We start from the raw sequence: 19,254 nt of genomic DNA on the forward strand, positions 1-19,254 counted from the left end.
GATCACAGTCTAAAATTAAACACAAGAAGTGCTGCTGAACACCTTTCGAGCAAAGAACACTGTTTGCCCTGAAATGCTGAGTGACTTTATGGTGGAGGTCCAGCAGCTCCAGCTGTCAGCTCAGAGACTATTCAAGGCCAGAACAAGCAGCCACCAAAGTCAACAAGCCACAATGGCACAAAGTGTTTGGAATGTTGCTAAAAGTATAGAAATTCTACAAAGACTCTCTTCCAAGCCTGGAAATATTTGTTCCTGATCAATAGTCACAGAAATGTTTCTTTCTCCTGATCACAGAACTCATATCTCTTCAATATGCAGGAGAGTTCATAGAGCCTTTCAAACCTGAAATTAAGCAACTGAATCCACATTTAATATTCTATACTTTAAAAGTACTGCTTGACTCTAGAATTTTCATACTAAATATTTTATATGGACTTTTTATATTAGTGTAGTTTCCAAGGAAATTTCCGTTACATGCTATGCCATGCTATTTGCCACAATTATTAACAGCATTTTGTTAATTAATCTATAATAATTATGCATGTGCTTTTAAGCATTTTGCAAATCAATAGAGAGACTAAACTGAAATTTAAAATGGAAACTTTTTTACAATTAATTCGTCACATTGCGGGACTTTTAAAAGATGAAAACAAATTGATATTTTCTTTTACATTCATATAAATCTTGACGATAAAAATAGATATGCGTCAGCAACAAAGAAAACACATTGTTTACAACCAATGTACATGATATATACATCCTCTGTGCTATATTATGCATCATGCAATGCATAAAAAAACTTAATTTTTTCTAGTTAACAGGATATACATGACTAAAAGATCGAAAATGTATAAATTGGAAATAGGTCAGATGGTGGAAAGTGGGCGTTGAATATACTTCTGTTCAAAAGTTTGACCTCAGTAAAAATGTTTTTGACATTAAATAGATGAAAAGTGATAGTAAAGACATTTATAATGTTATAAAAAAATCAACATCAAATAAATACTGAAACATTAAGCATCACAACATTGATAATAAAGATGTTCCTTGAGCAGCAAATCAGCATATTAGAATGATGTCTGAAGGATCATGTGACACTGAAGCAGACTTGAAACAAATTGTAACAATATTTCTCAATTTTACTATGTTTACTGTTTTCTGGGATACAAATAAAAACATCCATGTTGAGCATAAAAGACTTCTTTCAAAAACATTTAAAAAATCTCCCCAAGCCCATTCTTTTGAATGGTATCTACCAGATTGGCACCACAACAATTCTGCTAAAACTCTGCTAAATTGGCTACTAGTTAGCACTCTCCAATAGTTCAGAAAGCTAGCTGTAAAGTGATGTCTCAGTACAATTCTCTCCTCAGCACCAGAAAACTGTTCAATTCACTGACTAAACACTGGTGTCACACCTTCAAAATGACAAGTTAATGTTTCCCATCCAATTAAGGGAGAATCCAGGGGAACAGGAAGTGCCCGATATGAATTATACGCTCTGTACACTTGACACTATTAGGCCGTGCGCTCAAGCCCCCAATCAAATCTCATTGTGACAGGCATTAAGAGATTAGGTCGAGCTGCCGGTCAGCGTGTGTGAGAACGCCGGCTCCCTCACACACTCTCACACTCACGGAGACACACTGAGAGCTGAATGGATAGGTCATTTTGTGGAGGAGGCTGAGGAGCCGGGGGTCCCTGCCAGCTCTCAGGACCACAGACCAGTGCAGGATGTTTGAAGGACATGTCACGGGTCACTTCAACACCACACCAGGTAGAGCGACTGCAGATTCACTGCCTCTTTTAGTACAGTCGAGGCTGAAGAGTAGATTACGAGAGTTTGTTTACATCCTAAATAGAGTGGAGTTCACCAAAAATCTGTGTGACTTCTATTTCATTTGTTGACAAGATAAAACATATAGGGGAAAAAAAAGAGTTTACAAATAATACAGGCACAATTTGGGCAGTAATGATTAGAACATTGATGATGAGACATACTGAAGCACAATGAAACAATTTAAAGCTAAAAGTTGCTGAATGTCTTTAAAACAGTAATGTGCAGAATATTTGACTCGTTTAATTCTATGGAAATTTATGAGTGAGTGAGTGAATGAGTGAGTGAGTGAGTGAGTGAGGAAACAAGTCTGGTTTGGGTTTACTTCTTTACGTCAGAATGGCTGTTATGGAAAACTGACTGTGCTTATGAAAATCACTGCAGACTTGAGATTTTTGGAGATATTTTACAATTGGTGAGGTCCTTGTGGTTCTACTCAGGAAGGCCCAATACTGAGAACTTTGCAGATGTAATTGCAAGCTTTGTCCACATGAAGGAGCTGCTTAATGGTATACTTGACTGTGCACACACTAAAAATGTGTTCTGATGTGTTTCTTATAGTGCTGTCAAATGATTAATCACGATTAATCACATCCAAAATAAAAGTTTTTGTTTACATAATATATGCGTGTATGCTGTGTATATGTATTATGTATATATAATTACAAACACATGCATGTATATATTTAAGAAAAATATGTTATGTTTATATATTAAATATATTTATATATAATATAAAATATAAGAATATAAATATATAAATGTATATACATGTAAATATTTTCAAAATATTTACTGTATGTGTATGTATTTATATATACATAATAAATATACACAGTACACCAATACATATAGTATGTAAACAAAAACTTTTATTTTGGATGCGATTAATCGCGATTCATATGTAAACAAAAACTTTTATCTGCTTAATGGTATACTTGACTGTGCACACACTAAAAATGTGTTGTGATGTCGTTTCTTGGTTGATGCAACATAAACTATATAAATGTGTCTATATATATCAGGGTCACTAAAATTGAAACCATTAAAAACATTTTTGTTAATTGAAATATAATAAAAAAATGATTTTATATATATATATATATATATATATATATATATATATATATATATGTGTGTGTTGTGTGTGTGTGTGTGTAAACAAAAAACTACTGAAAATTGTCAAAAAAAGTTAAATTACTAAAAGTTTAACTAAAATTAAAATGAAAAACAGAAAATATAAAAATTCTGAAAATTGTCAAAAAAAGTTAAATTAAAACTATAATAATATCTTAATGATACTAAAATAAATTTAATTACTTCTAATTCTAATTAAATTGAATTACTTATTTGATTAGTGACCAAAGAACATTTATTTGTTTTACATTTTGCAAAATTCTAAAATGTTCTATTTATTTACATTATACTTTAAATCAGATGTTCTCAGTTACTTGGAACCTACCGTATATGGCCATAAAATCTGACTCCGGATGTAATCTAAAATATTAAATATGAAACTTTTAATAGAATGATGACATAAGAAATGATCTGTTAGTCTGATATCTGAAATTCTAAATGTGATGTATCATCACAGAAATGCCGACATCATCCAAGATTAATGAAAAACATGGGGGGGTAAAAGATTCCAGATTCTTCTTGTGCTGAGTTTCCATTGTGTCGTTAAAGTGGTTAAATAATGATCACACTTGTAAAACACCATATTCATTATACAATTATGTACTTTGTTTTGTACTATAGTGATACACAGACTACAAGAGAATGACTTCAAAACAGCACAAATGAGTAAAAGTACACCAAGCCCCAGTGCGTTAAATTATAACAAATTTAATAACCACTTAAGACTCTTTAGTTTGGATAAACTGGGGTAAAGTTAAACTTGTTTGGGTAAAATGTTCTTGAGAGCTGTACACTGTGATGAAAAGGTGATTGATTGATGATAACAAGTGAGTGATAACTGTCCATGCAGCATCACTCAGCCTGCAAATATGATTGGGTCAACAGCCAAAGCGATTCTCAGCAGAAAAACAGTTAATCATTGAAAGAGCCTTATCAGAAGATGTGATTGATTTACAAAAAGCATTGCTCTAAATGTTTATTGATGCAATTGTTTACTTGCGTGATGTGCACAGAGCTACTTGAGCTTTTGTAATGTGATGAAAGTAACAAAGAAGCTTGATCATTTCAGTAGCGTAAGTTGTCAAATAGTATGTAATCCCATAAAGCTGTGATCACTCGATAAACAAGCAGGCAAGCCATCAGGACAAAATCCTATCAGTGGCTTTATCGTGTTTCTGATGTAAAGCATGACATAGATGTTGATAATGAGATAGTAACGGAAGTGGTTGGCTGAATGTGACAGTTTTTTTTGGCTTAATGTGTATTTTTTTTGTATGATTTTTTGTTACCAACTGGAATACTTTATGGAGGCTGTTCAATATTAGGCCCTAGGGGTTTATGATTACCTAGACTACAAATACTGTGATGGGTGAGGAGGACTATGGAAACTTCATAGATAACTGTCTCTGTTAATCGTTACGGAGGAGGATAGTTTTGTCTCTTAAGAAAATGGCTTTGAGTTATAAAGTATCTCTTTTAAAATCGAACACACTGCTAAACAGACATGTATTTGACAGAGTATACAGGGTCATTATACAATTAACTAAAACTGAAATTGAAACCATTAAAAAATATATATATATACAAACTGTATATAAACTACTAAAAATGACAAAAACACACTGCAAAATATTATTAAAATTGAAAATATTAATAATTAAACTATAAGTTTATCTTGATACTAAAATAACACTGGCAGTATCAGTTTTGTTTAAATGCACTGGAACTAAAATCAGAAAACTGAAACATTTAAATGAAGGAGAAAAAGGTGAATTCAAGTTGTTTTGAAAATCTGCCCATTGTTTATAAGGCTTTAGGTCTTAACTGGCCATCATAAAGCCACTAACAACCTCATGAACTGCATCTTGGCAGGAATCACAGGTTTTGCTTGTAAATTCTCTTCATTTTCACCTGAGTTATGTATTAAAAACTTAACAAGGCATGAACATTTGTCAGAGCAACGGATCACATGACATGATTCTCAGCTTCATGGTGCTGACTAGAGTTTGATTAGCAAATACTTTCAATTCTTAGTTTGATTATCACCAGCTAATTAAATATGAACCTTCAAAGATGAAAAAATAAAAAAAATAAAAAGACCTAAATGCTAGGAATATTTAGCATCTGACCATCGATTTACACTCGACGGGCCTTTAAAAAGCACCACAGCCTTATAAGACTAAAAAAAAAGTTAAGACAGAGGGGAGGGGCATTATCCACACTTATCAGCCCCTCAACACTTAGGATAAAGATACATTTCACCAGTTTTACATTACACTGCAACAGTTTAAAACTGCAAATAGATGTCAAAAATGAAAAAAAAAGAAAAAGAAAGAGATCATTTCGAGTAAGCAAAAGTAAATATTTTGCCCCCAAAGGGTATGAGACGTGTGAGCTTGCAGGTTACCAACCAATCTGTTGACAATCTGTTGTGTGTTCACTATGTCGCCATACTCACATATCTGTGCCATCTACCCCAGTCAATCCACAGTGGCTTTTCTACTGACCTCGAATGAGCTTTACTCAGCATATTCCTGCCGTCTTCTCCCATTCTTATCAAATATCTTATTCAAAATCAAAAGAAAGCAAAACACTCATATTCCCACGTTATACACATTCCTGAGTACTCCAAGAGCGTGTTATTCCTTGTAGGCCACCGGTTCCCACAACATGTGCATTTCACATCCACCTTTGTAGTGCTACTTGTTATTCCCATTTGGTCAGACAGGTGAAATGAAAAAGAGTCATTGGAGAGAAAGTACAAATAGGCAGTGGTTACAAATGGAGTTTGGTCAGTGGTCGGAGATCCTTATTGTGGAGATAGACAGGACTTTGTTCACAAACTGGAGTTTGAAGTTTCAAAGGGGAAAATAGGCAGAGGAGTTACATCAACCTTCTGACTTTTAGCCCCAGGCAGGCGGTATGGGTGACTGATTATAGGACATGACATCGCTGCCTCATATCACACAGAGAAATGATCAGGGCAGGACATGTGCTATGTCATATTGTCTTCTGTGATGAGACTCAAAGTACGATTGCACTATGCTGCAGTGTGCATGTAAATGTCCGTCTTGCAACACTGATCAGATAATGGTGGAAAAATTTGACCGTTTGATGCGGGTTATTTTCAGACAGAGAGAGAGTTGCTTTGAATTTGTTGTACTGGTTCATTCTAAGGGTTCAGTCTCTGTGTCATCACTGAAACAGTAAGGAACATGTGCGGAAGTGACAGGAGGAGAAATGAGTGGTGGGATTCTCAGTATTACAAAAGTATTACAGCTGTGTTGAGGACAAGGACAGTGTTAATCATTCATTGCATATCAGTTAGCGCATAAGAGATTTTTTTTTAAATCAACATGAAGATTAATACTATAAAAATTAGAATTGGTAATTAAAAATAAATTAAATTGAATTGCACGACAGGAAAAGTGTAAGTAACTATTTTATAAAAAAGCATCTTAGGTGCAGTCTGTAAATTAATATGTGGTCAAAATAAAATAATAAACCATTTAAAAGCATTATGGGTGTGACTGAACGTTATTAATTAAAAACAATGACAGTGTTTGATAATTCATTGCCTTAGACATTAATTGGTACAAAACAGAATTTTCTTATCAATATGATTCATTTAAAAAAAAAATATTGTTAATTAAATATAAATTAAATTTAATTGTATAAGAGGGAAAGTGTATAAAATGAATCAAGTAACTGTTTTACAAGAACAAATCTTTCCGTTACACTGTCAATTAATATGCGGTCATAAAAGTAAAAATAAAATAAAATAATAAAATAAAATAATACATTCAAAAGCATTATGGGTGTGACTAAACATTATTAATTTAAAACAATGACAGTGTTTGATAATTCATTGCCTTAGACATTAATTGGTACAAAACAGATTTTTTTAATCAATATGGTGATTAATAATTTTAAACAAAAAAATATGAATTAAACTAAATTAAATGTAATTGTATAAGAGGGAAAGTGTATAACTTTAATAAAGTAACTGTTTTACAAGAACAAATCCTCCCTTCAGACTGTCAATTAATATGTGGTCATAAAAGCAATAAATAAATAAAATACTATGTCAACAAAAGAAATAATGTCATCAAAGTGTTTCACATTACTATAAAGTTTCAAATCATTTAAATAGATTTATCCATAAATATTTTACTCTAAAATCAAAATGTCCTGTTTTCAAATGAAATAATTCATTTACACCTATGGCCTGCCATGTTAATAAAAGTACATGAGTGACACAAATACAAGTTAATGAATACATGGCTAAACCAACTGTTTTCTTACTCCACATCAGCACATCCTGCAGATGTGTATCTGTTAAACAGGTTTGTACCAAGAGGCTTTTGCCCATGTGAGGTAATGATCTAATGTAGTTATCTACGCCTGCCTGCTCTGATCCCTGTGGTGCATGTGAGAAAGGGCCATAACTTTACAGATTATACTTTATAGAGGTCATTCCTTAGTTCACAGAAACATGGAGATGTGTGCTGCGATAAGGAATTTAATGGTGACTCAGATAAGATTTGTCCATTGAGTCATTCCTGTACACTGATTGCCATTACTCAGGTTAATTACTGGAGAACTGAAGTCATCTTGTACAGGAACAAGGAAGACTAATAAGTGTTCCTGATCTATAGGCACAAAAGTCTGCAATTTTTGTAGATTTATTTTGAGATTTACGAGTCAAACATCATCCGGTCAAGACACAACCATACAGACACTTCTTCTTGTGAATAAAATTAACTTTTTATATGTCTTTTTATATCTCTATGAATATGCAAGTGTCTACAGTATTCAGAACCAGCTATCTTGTAAGTTTAGGTGTTTTCCAGCCAGTTTAAAACCAGCTCAGCACTTTTAGTCCACAGAGATGGTCAGGTGGGATCTACCATTCACAGATAGTAAACAATGTCTGAGGTGTTTTAGCAAGCTCAACATAAAATACATAATCCCACATTCTCATTAAATTTCATGCGGTGGAGTAATTTAATTCACAAAACACTACTGTGGCACACCAATTACAGCAATGAAGTATCTCAAACAAACTTGATTTAAACTGCAAGAATCTAGGTTGTTCATCTGAAAGTATAGCTACAGTAGCTCTGTATTCTCTGTATAGGCAGGTGGATTTGACAGGCTCCAGGGCAGGACTGAACTGAGGAACGATGACCCATGGTTTGTTCTGTTGCTTTCTACTCTTCAAATATACATACTTGCCTCTGTTTGCACTGGCCCTGATACTTATGTACTTGAAGTTGGTACTTGCGTAATTGTTACATCAAATTTTCCTGTTTGAGTTACAAATAGTTTTATCCTCTCCCAAAAGAGTTGGGAAAATATAGATTGTTCTACAGATTTGGCACTACAATATGTACAGAGATGATCATCTCAGTTTTTCTAATCTCAAGGTAATTTAGAAACTGTTTTGTCAGAATCTTAAAAATAAAAAACTCATAAAAAAAAAATAGAAGGTTCCAAAAGGGGGTTTCACAGCAATGCCATTAAAAGAACCATTTTGGATTCCTCAAATGTTTTTTTCTTAGTGTGAAGAACATATTAATAATCTAAAAAACCCTTTTTTTTTTTTTTTTTTTTTTTTTTTTTTTTGCAATGGGAAGGTTCCATGAATGCTAATGGTTTTTCATGGAACTATAGATGCCAATAAAAACCTTTATTTGTAATAGTAGTTTGAATGCCAAGTCTTGAATGCCAGTACAGTATGTGTATGTGGTGATAGTTGTGGTGTAGGCTTAGATTTGTTATGTTATTTTATTTTGATGGGAATAGGATTATATTTATTTTTAAAGAGTAATGTAATTATATAAAAACCTTACTGTATATGTTGATGTATACATTGAATTTAAAGGGATTATACTGTAAATTCTATTGAAAAAAGAAGTAAAAAGTATGAATTGTCATACAATTTACAGTAAGTTACAGTAAAATATATAAATAAATGAAATGTATTTATTGACTTCTAATTTAACAACTAACTACCAATTTTTACTACGCTTACAATTTATTGACTACTAATTTAACTACTAACTTCCCATTTTTACTATGCGTACAATATATATACAATTATCATTATACAATTATCATTATATTGAGATTAAAGTGTCCAGAAACATGACTATTTACAGTGAATTTCTGGCAACACAGCTGTCAGTGTTTTATCACAAATTCCCCTAAATATTTTACTGCCTACCAAATGCTAGTTTAGCACAGGTTTGATGAGAAGTAAACAATCTCTTCTGTACAACAGGAATGGAGTTGTGCATCACGTGCACATGCAGAACAGTTTTGTTGTTTTGTATAAAGTCTACAAATTTTACTCTGTGTGAGTTATTGCTGTTGTTTATTGTGCTAGAATTAACAGAGATTTAGCAAAGACGTAATTTGCACGTTGAAATGCGGACCACTTACTTTCAATCTTATACATTAGAATCAAATACGAGTGACTTTTTCATAGTGTCTAATATGTGTCAAGACCCAGAGAGTCATCTTTCTTGCTCCCTAAAGCCCTTGTTGGGGAACTGAGATAGTAAGCATAGTGTTGAGACCAGCTATATTTTTCTAGAAGTGAATTTAGGGCATTGAGACAAAAAATAAGACAGTAAAACCCCCTGTTTGTCTCAGTCTCTGAAAAAACAACTCTGATTTAGCACTTTAATCATTAACATAAGAGCCATCCCACTTCAGAATGGGGCCGTGCCCTGGGAGGAGGCCCGAACTGTCAATCACAGCAAGCCTCATCTTTGCCCTTGAGGACATGGCCCCTGTCACTCAGAGGTGTCTACCCCTCCGAGAGGAGGGGCTTGGCCTATGAGGGGGTGTCCAAACGCTGTGGAGAGGACAAGTCTTTCCCCCCAGCATCAGGTAGCTGAGAATGCGTTTGTCCAAACCACTAGTAGACATGGAGATGGCAGACTATAGCGAGGCCTTGGACCCAGCCTACACCACCCTGGAGTTTGAGAACATGCAAGTGCTTGCGATGAGCACAGGTGAGTCATCTGCTCAGACCCGCGGTGAACTTTGAGACCTTTAGTGACTTATATAGGCTAGTATGTAGTATATGGTCAAGTGTGGGAGGCAGATGTTTAACAGGGTTGATAGGCTTATAGTTAAGTGCCAATTGGCAGGTTCGTAACCTTTTGCACAGAACACCCAATACTGATTGTAAAAGCTAATACAAAATGCATTTTTCAGGAGAAGATAAGAAGCACAGCATGCTCTGTCCTGCAGACAGGGTACTCTACAAGGAGAAGAGGTTCATTCGTCTCCTCTTGCTTGTTCTCATACAGTCGGCTTGGGATAAAATGACTTGTTTGGATAGTATTTCAAGAGAAGTTTGACACCAGGATGAATGATTACTGAGCAAAGAGGGTGTCATGTAAATGTTTCGCAGCCAAGTCTCCCATGTCTAGGTTTTGTAAAACAAATTGATGTCCAACCAGTATCGACCTGACAAAGTAATCTCATATGTATGGTAGATATATTTAGGTAAAGCAATAAGAGTCCAATTTATAAAATGTTTACATTTGAGTTAGATTGACACTTGAAAATAAAACATCATTTTATTTAAAAAAAAAAAAAAAATTGACTGACCCAAATACTAAATTTTGATTTTCATTTTTTTTTGATGGTGTTGGTGTTTATTTATATTTATTTTTATTTTTTTTTTATTTATTTTTTATTTTTGTTTATGATTTTTTGTTTTTGTGATATATTATAGCCAATATTTAACATTTTAAATCACTTATATTTAAGCACAACAGTTTAGGGGAAATCACAAATTATCCTACATATAGATGATCACCAAATATTCACTTAAACTGATGAGCCACTACGTTTTGCCTTTGATCATTGCTTGGGTTTTAATGTAATTATCTTTGATTACCTCTAACATAATAAAAAAACATTTAACAACTCACAGAGCTTTTGAAATGATTAATGTTTAAATGATTTCTGTCATCAACATAAAATCAAATCACCATCATCATAATCTTTTTTAAATCAAACTGACCCATAAGAATCAAAAGGTAAGGTTTTTTTTTTATTTGTTAAGTAGGTCATCAAGAACACTAATTAGAGTTCACATAATCTAAGATGATCTTGTTGTAGCTTTTGTACAGGTTTAGCACTAATCACTTCTGGATTACTTAGCAAACAGCCCTTTCCAGCTCATGTTAATGATGATGATTCACTGCCAATTGATTTAGCTATAAAAATGTCTTTTTGAGAGTATTTTTCACCCCATGACCTTTCCCCTATTTACTTTAACTCTGATTGGTCTGGAATCAGGAGTCTGACTTGTTCAATCTGTAACCCAGATATTTAAGTCTCATTCAGAAAAAGAAGTGTTTCACAGCATTACATAAACTTAATTTAATTTATTTATTAAGCAGCTCTTCTTTCTCACACTATTTTTTTGGCATGAAAAGAATAGTTAAAAACAGAAAAGAGAATTTAAATCACTTGTGACACTAAATTCAAGATCCTCCATTATTTCAGACTCCTCGTCAGCTGAGAGTGCCATGAATGTTGGCAACCACTTAGGGGCCGGCACCCTATGTGCCATCTGTGGGGACCGGGCCACAGGAAAGCACTACGGAGCCTCCAGCTGTGACGGATGCAAGGGGTTCTTCAGACGCAGCGTACGCAAAAACCACATGTATTCCTGCAGGTCAGAAACCTACATTTTGGCGAAATTTTGCAAACATAATGCCATAATTCTACTTAAAAGACCACGTTTCCATCCAATTTTGCAAGGGGTTCTTGTTTCCATCCAATTTAGTAGTTTTCCATACAGATTTAACAGACAGTGCATAGTGGACAAAGACAAGAGAAATCAGTGCCGGTACTGCAGACTAAAGAAATGTTTTCGAGCTGGGATGAAGAAGGAAGGTACTTGCTCATGCTGTTAGATTTTATTCATATAATGCTCATAAGAAGTAAAAAAAAACAAAGATTAAATCCCCCTGCCCTGTTTAGGAGGTTAGGGGATGAGGTGGCGCAAATGGGAGATGTTGCAACAGCAGGGAAAGAGTTAGTGAGAGACATTTTGTTAATGTTCAGTCAACAATGCACTGAGGTCTATGTCTGGTTTATGCTGAACAAACAGTTTAGAGCCATCATAACTGCACACTGATAAAAAAAAGAAAAAAAAGCGCAACCTTGAGGACTCCCCCCTCTCACAAAGTCAGCAAATATCCCTCATCTCTGCAATTTCAACTGGTTGTAAGAATTGGTTCACTACTACTGATAACGAAAGAGTATATTTCAATGGTTTAACCAGAGCTGTTTTTGGACAAAATAAACCTTATATGTGCATTTGAATTAAATTAAATGTTAATTTGCTGATTAAAAGTGTATTTCTCATTCTCAGCTGTGCAGAATGAAAGAGACAGGATTAGCACCAGAAGATCCAGCTATGAAGACAGCAGCTTACCCTCCATAAACGCACTCATTCAGGCTGATGTCCTTTCTAGACAGGTACACGGTGTGATTCAAATCTATGTTCAAATCACAAGGTGAATTGTGTAAAATATGTTCTCTTAACCCAGTTTAACATGAAGAGACTACAAGTAATACATCTGTAGGTTGATTCCTCTGAAAAAGTGTAAACACTGTGGCACAGCTATCAAAACATTGCCCTGTTTGTTTGAGCATCCCAATTAGAACCACATACAACACATGCTCAACCAATAGTGTGGGTTTGGGGAATAACTATCTGACCAATGGTAAACCGGGAGATTGTTTTGGAAACCCGTTCGGAAACAGTCAATATTTCACTGGGTGTATCTAAAGGCACATAAATGAAAATATATAATTAAAATATATTTTACGATTTACATAAATGTAAAATTCTCCCATATGCTACTATGCAGATCTCATCACCTGGTCCTATCTTGAATGGCGACATCAGAACGAAGAAGGTAGCCACTATAACCGATGTGTGCGAGTCTATGAAACAGCAGCTGCTGGTGCTGGTTGAATGGGCTAAATACATCCCAGCATTCTGTGACCTTCCCCTGGATGATCAGGTAAGATCCCTCTTATTTAGAGGTAAGCACATCTTATTTAGCTGAAAATGTACTCTTACAATATATATTTCATAGATATTATTGCCAGCTGGCTCATATTTTTATATCAGTCGGAAAAAAAGTTCAGAGATCTTTAATTTGGGTGGTTAATGTATTTAGATGGCTCAGGTTAGAATATGATGAGCTGGTTTGAAAGTTACATCTCTTCTTGAGACATTCAGAATCATTAACATGCTGAGCACTGAGGCATGGTCAGTGTTTTAGCTGTGGGTGAGAACGCCTCAAAACGCATCTTCTCACACAAACATACACGTGAAAACACACATGTGCATACAGGCATGAAGACCAACCTAATTCTGCCTCTAAAATACCTCAAAAATATCTACATTTAATCTTTAGTTAAAATGAGATGATATGGTTATAAAAAGGACTCTATCCAAAGAAACGCTTGTTCATTTGTCTCAGGTTGCTTTACTGCGAGCTCATGCTGGAGAACATCTGCTGCTAGGAGCTGCCAAACGCTCCATGCTGTATAAAGACATTTTACTATTAGGTACGTTTTTTAAGCAAGAGACATTGAAAATGTGGATATGACAGTCTTCTAGACTAAAGCTGTTTTACTAATGTTTTACCTCACAATTTTCCATGATTCTCGTAGGTAATGATCATATAATTCCACGAAATTTCCCCGAATTGGAGGTGAGCCGTGTGGCTGTAAGGATCCTTGATGAGTTAGTCCTTCCCTTCCAGGATCTCCAGATCGATGACAATGAATATGCCTGTTTGAAGGCCATTGTATTTTTTGATCCAGGTAGATAAAATTTCCTAAAAGATAGACAAAACAGAGCAGAATATCAAGTGAGTTTTCAAACTGATCAAATGTGATGATCTTTCACTACTCATGTAGATGCCAAAGGTTTAAGCGACCCAAGCAAGATCAAACGCATGCGATACCAAGTTCAAGTTAGTTTGGAGGACTACATAAATGACCGACAGTACGATTCACGAGGACGGTTCGGCGAGCTACTACTTCTGTTGCCAACGCTACAGAGTATCACCTGGCAAATGATCGAGCAAATCCAATTTGTTAAATTGTTTGGAATGGCGAAGATAGACAACCTGCTACAAGAGATGCTTCTAGGAGGTAACTAATTTCTGTTAATGAAACAAATTTTTTTGTAGATAACTGCAAAGTCATGGTTATCACAGATGTGGCACAGCACTGTATATAAATGACCCTTAACTTTTGATAGCTGTCAAAAGCTGCAATATCTGAGATGCATGATAAACATCTGGGAAAAACAGGAACAACTTGTTATAAAAGATAAAAAAAAGGCAGCCTATAACCACCGTTTTTTTTTTTTTTTATAATCTGCTCTACATAGATCATATAGACTGAAAACACAGGTTCCTACTTGATTCAGATTTGTAAATGATCTTCCCAATCAGAGATTTAATGACTCTCTTTTCCTGTCAGGTTCTGCTAATGAAGCTCCTCATGCCCATCATTCTCTACACCCACATCTGGTCCAGGAGCACCTCAGTAACAATGTCATAGTCACCACAAACATGGCCACTCCAATTCACAATGGCCAGATGTGTAAGTAACTTCTTGGACTGAGTGAAAGAAAATTTGTTATGAAGGAAGAGCTAACAGAAAATATAGGTCCTTAAAATGTGAAAACCAGGTAGTCAGGGACAAACAGGCTTGTTGGAGTAATCCCTGCCAAAATCGTAGAAACTAATCAGGCTTATTTTTATTAAAGAAGGCTACTGTAATGCTTTTCTACCCTAATGCCTTCAGAAATTTCATAAGCATGCTTATTGTGTGTCAACCAATGGTTTCTTTCTTTCGCATGTTATCATGCTATGCAAATTATGTTTATTTAAGGTTCCATAATACCCCTTGATTTAATGTATCCTCTTGCTTCCCCCCCCCCAAAACAGCCACTCCAGAAACTCCAATCCCATCTCCCCCGACAGCCTCAGGTTCTGATCATTACAAAATGGCACCGGGGGTTATAGCCACAGTGCCAAAACAACCAAGCTCCATCCCTCAACCAACCATCACCAAACAAGAGGCCATCTGAGTACACAGAGAAATACAGATCAAGTTTGTACTATGAATAGGCTGTGCTAAGTGCGGCAATTCATTCTCATAGGCGTCTGGACACAGTAACACTGACATTTATATTCACTAGCTGTTTCTTTTAAGGTTTTTAGCAAAGACAAAGTGAAATTGTTCAGAATTTCCTATTTTAAGAACTTTAGACCAAAATAGTTGAGTTTAAAGGTGTGCAGCAATCACACTTTAAATATATATATGTTCATCCCATTTCATTTGTTTGCTGTATGTATGTTTTAGAATGAACTAGTGGTGCATACTTATACTACCCAAGGAGTCACAACAGAATTTAAAAAGTCAGAAAAGACCATATTATACAAAGGCTATGCAAGTTTTATTCTCCTTTCAAGGAGAGTTTGAGTTCCATAAATGTTACAGCAGGCCTGAATGTGATCAGATGTTTGTTTTATTGTACAGTATTTTAACAGCTTGCTTCTGGCTCTTATAGTACTTTTACGGTAGCCTGATAGAATACGTATCATTTTGTGCCTTGGAAATATTGTTATTTACCAAAATGCTGGTAATTATTTTATGTATGCTACAAGTATGTGCATTTCATATTTTTCTGTTTGTGCCATACTTCAATTGTAAATATAATAATTTCCTTTTTTCATAAATGGATTTAGTCTATTCTAATAAATGATTTTAGAATTTAAAAAAAAAAAACTGTCTCCTGTTCAACCCCTTAACTGTAACTAGTGATATGTATGTATGCATACAGTAAGAGAATGTCACACTCATTTATAGTTTTACATGTTGGTCATTTACTGCCAATTTACAATGACTGCCTTCAGGGAGAAGGGTTATTTCAGACTTGCAATGTGAACTGATATTAAATGTCAAGGCTATATTTTTACATAAAAGCGTGCTGTTGTTTCTTTCCATTCATATCTTTATAATTATCTTTTTGAATCTTATCTTTAGGTCACACAAGCTGCTATATAATATTGTAAGTTTTTAAACAGCGTCCACCATAATTTCAGTGGGTGGTCTGAGTTAACATCTCAATAATCGTTTTTATTATTATATACCCTCCTAGAAAATCCAACTTTAACCAGTCTAAAGTGGTTTGTTGGTCTGGATTTGGACAGGTTTCAGAGAAATATCAGGCCAGGCTTGAAGAACAGATAAAATCCAGCAAAATAAGACAGGTTTAAGATTTTGTATTTATTTATTTTTCAGCAGGCACTTAACCTGTGATCATGCATAAGGCTTTTCCTTCCAAATTTAAAGCCTTATTCAATGGCAAAATTGTTTGTCCGAAGAACTTTTCTTGCTCTTAATCATCTCCAGCCGTTTAAAACCTGCTTCAAAACAAGATGATAAAAGTAAGTGTACGTGGCAGAGAATGGTCAAGGATTTTTAGTGCTGGGGGTGTGTGCTTCTCAATACTGATAACAGACAATAAAACGATTCATAAAGCAGGCGCCTTTACTGATAGTTTCTCTTAAGAAATCTTTGTCAGGAATGATATAACCAGATGTGCCAGTTATTGAATGAACCTGACGTTAATCACGTCTATAATTCAATAAACCTAGTATCAAGTAGGCTAGCTTTCAAGATATAATGTTAGCCTAGTTCAACATTTTTATTTCATAACTGTTTCGAACACCTAGTGTACTTCGATGGGACAGAATGTAACAAGGTGTGGCCTATTAACAGCATATGAAAAGTAAAAGTCGATTTTTATAACCAAACCCAACGCCACTTTTGCTCAAAGCAAACAATGCCCCCTTGCATGTAACTAAACAAGTTCACTGTTGCCAACTAATTTTCAGGGAAAGTTGCTAAAGGAAGGTTGTTTTGTTGCTAAAAGTTGCTAAATTACATTGTGATGTCATTGCGTGATGACGTCATTACATAATCACGACGCAAATTGTCACTACATCAAATCTCAGTAAAAAATATATTTTTACATTACATTTGTTCGTAAAATAATATAAATGCATAATATAATGTTAAAATAAATATTTTTATATACAATATTGAATTATTGAACACTTACACATTTTTGAACGCTTACAAGTTTTTTTTATTAGCTAGTAAACTAGTAAAACTACACATTCTGAACTAGTTTTAACCAGTGTATTAGTAGTCTGTATGCTACACTCTAAAAAGAATTCACAGGTTTTTACCTGCATTTTTTCAATTTTCAATTACGCATTGTATTTTGTGTTTCGGGTTCCAGGTTTACAATGGATAATGGAAAATGTCCTGGAAAATTACTAGTAGCCTATCTTTTTCATTTTTTTCTAGATATAGAAATGAATATATTTATATTAGTGCTGTCAAATGATTAATCGCGATTCGCATCCAAAATAAAAGTTTTTGTTTACATACTATATTTATGTGTACTGTGTATATTTATTATGTATATATAAAATACATACACATACAGTAAAAATTTTTTTGAAAATATTTACATGTATATACATTTATATATTTATATTCTTATATTTTATATTATATATAAATATATTTATATATAAACATAACATATTTTTCTTAAATGTATACATGCATGTGTTTGTAAATATATATACATAATAAATATACACAGCATACACCATATATTATGTAAACAAAAACTTTTATTTTGGATGTGATTAATCGTGATTAATCATTTGACAGCACTAATTTATATATTTTTTTTTTGTTTTTGTTTAATAGTGATTAATGATTTGAAATCACAGGTAAAACAAGGTGTATCGCTTTCCTCTTTTTGTGAAATTTAGATGGAAAATGTGGAATCCTTTTTTTTTTGTTTGAGTCACTTATTAAAAGTTGCTAAAAGTCATGGACAGGTTTCAGAGAAATATCAGGCCAGGCTTGAAGAACAGATAAAATCCAGCAAAATAAGACAGGTTTAAGATTTTGTATTTATTTATTTTTCAGCAGGCACTTAACCTGTGATCATGCATAAGGCTTTTCCTTCCAAATTTAAAGCCTTATTCAATGGCAAAAGTTTTTCAGAAGAACTTTTCTTGCTCTTAATCATCTCCAGCCGTAAAACCTGCTTCAAAACAAGATGATAAAAGTAAGTGTACGTGGCAGAGAATGGTCAAGGATTTTTAGTGCTGGGGGTGTGTGCTTCTCAATACTGATAACAGACAATAAAACGATTCATAAAGCAGGCGCCTTTACTGATAGTTTCTCTTAAGAAATCTTTGTCAGGAATGATATAACCAGATGTGCCAGTTATTGAATGAACCTGACGTTAATCACGTCTATAATTCAATAAACCTAGTATCAAGTAGGCTAGCTTTCAAGATATAATGTTAGCCTAGTTCAACATTTTTATTTCATAACTGTTTCGAACAACCTAGTGTACTTCGATGGGACAGAATGTAAACAAGGTGTGGGCCTATTAACAGCATATGAAAAGTAAAAGTCGATTTTTATAACCAAACCCAACGCCACTTTTGCTCAAAGCAAACAATGCCCCCTTGCATGTAACTAAACAAGTTCACTGTTGCCAACTAATTTTCAGGGAAAGTTGCTAAAGGAAGGTTGTTTTGTTGCTAAAAGTTGCTAAATTACATTGTGATGTCATTGCGTGATGACGTCATTACATAATCACGACGCAAAATTGTCACTACATCAAATCTCAGTAAAAAATATATTTTTACATTACATTTGTTCGTAAAATAGTATAAATGCATAATATAATGTTAAAATAAATATTTTTATATACAATATTGAATTATTGAACACTTACACATTTTTGAACGCTTACAAGTTTTTTTATTAGCTAGTAAACTAGTAAAACTACACATTCTGAACTAGTTTTAACCAGTGTATTAGTAGTCAGTATGCTACACTCTAAGAAAAGAATTCACAGGTTTTTACCTGCATTTTTTCAATTTTCAATTACGCATTGTATTTTGTGTTTTCGGGTTTCCAGGTTTTACAATGGATAATGGAAAATGTCCTGGAAACATTACTAGTAGCCTATCTTTTTCACTTTTTTTTTCTAGATATAGAAATATATATTTATATTAGTGCTGTCAAATGATTAATCGCGATTAATCGCATCCCAAAATAAAAGTTTTTGTTTACATAATATATGTATGTGTACTGTGTATATT

The 19,254-nt window shown here is 34.0% G+C and overlaps 1 protein-coding gene across 1 annotated transcript; it reads left to right on the top strand.

Moving 5' to 3' along the window:
- The first annotated feature begins 9,773 nt into the window (after positions 1 to 9,773).
- LOC109054122 (hepatocyte nuclear factor 4-alpha-like) lies at positions 9,774 to 16,024 on the top strand. Its single transcript, XM_019071428.2, has 10 exons — positions 9,774 to 9,999; positions 11,510 to 11,681; positions 11,808 to 11,902; positions 12,384 to 12,490; positions 12,886 to 13,041; positions 13,507 to 13,594; positions 13,700 to 13,852; positions 13,949 to 14,185; positions 14,519 to 14,641; positions 14,989 to 16,024. The coding sequence occupies exons 1-10, from the start codon at positions 9,885 to 9,887 to the stop codon at positions 15,129 to 15,131; spliced, it is 1,389 nt and encodes a 462-aa protein (XP_018926973.1). The 5' UTR covers positions 9,774 to 9,884; the 3' UTR covers positions 15,132 to 16,024.
- The last annotated feature ends 3,230 nt before the right edge of the window (positions 16,025 to 19,254 follow it).

Source organism: Cyprinus carpio, chromosome B23 (genome assembly GCF_018340385.1).
Source record: "Cyprinus carpio isolate SPL01 chromosome B23, ASM1834038v1, whole genome shotgun sequence".
Classification (NCBI taxonomy): Eukaryota; Metazoa; Chordata; class Actinopteri; order Cypriniformes; family Cyprinidae; genus Cyprinus; species Cyprinus carpio.

Excerpts from the sequence above, each read along its gene's own strand:
- LOC109054122 (XM_019071428.2), top strand. The coding sequence starts at position 9,885 with ATGCGTTTGTCCAAACCACTAGTAGACATGGAGATGGCAGACTATAGC. Across the intron at positions 10,000-11,509 it reads AGTGCTTGCGATGAGCACAG|ACTCCTCGTCAGCTGAGAGT; the intron begins GTGAGTCATCTG and ends CCATTATTTCAG. Across the intron at positions 11,682-11,807 it reads AACCACATGTATTCCTGCAG|ATTTAACAGACAGTGCATAG; the intron begins GTCAGAAACCTA and ends TTTTCCATACAG.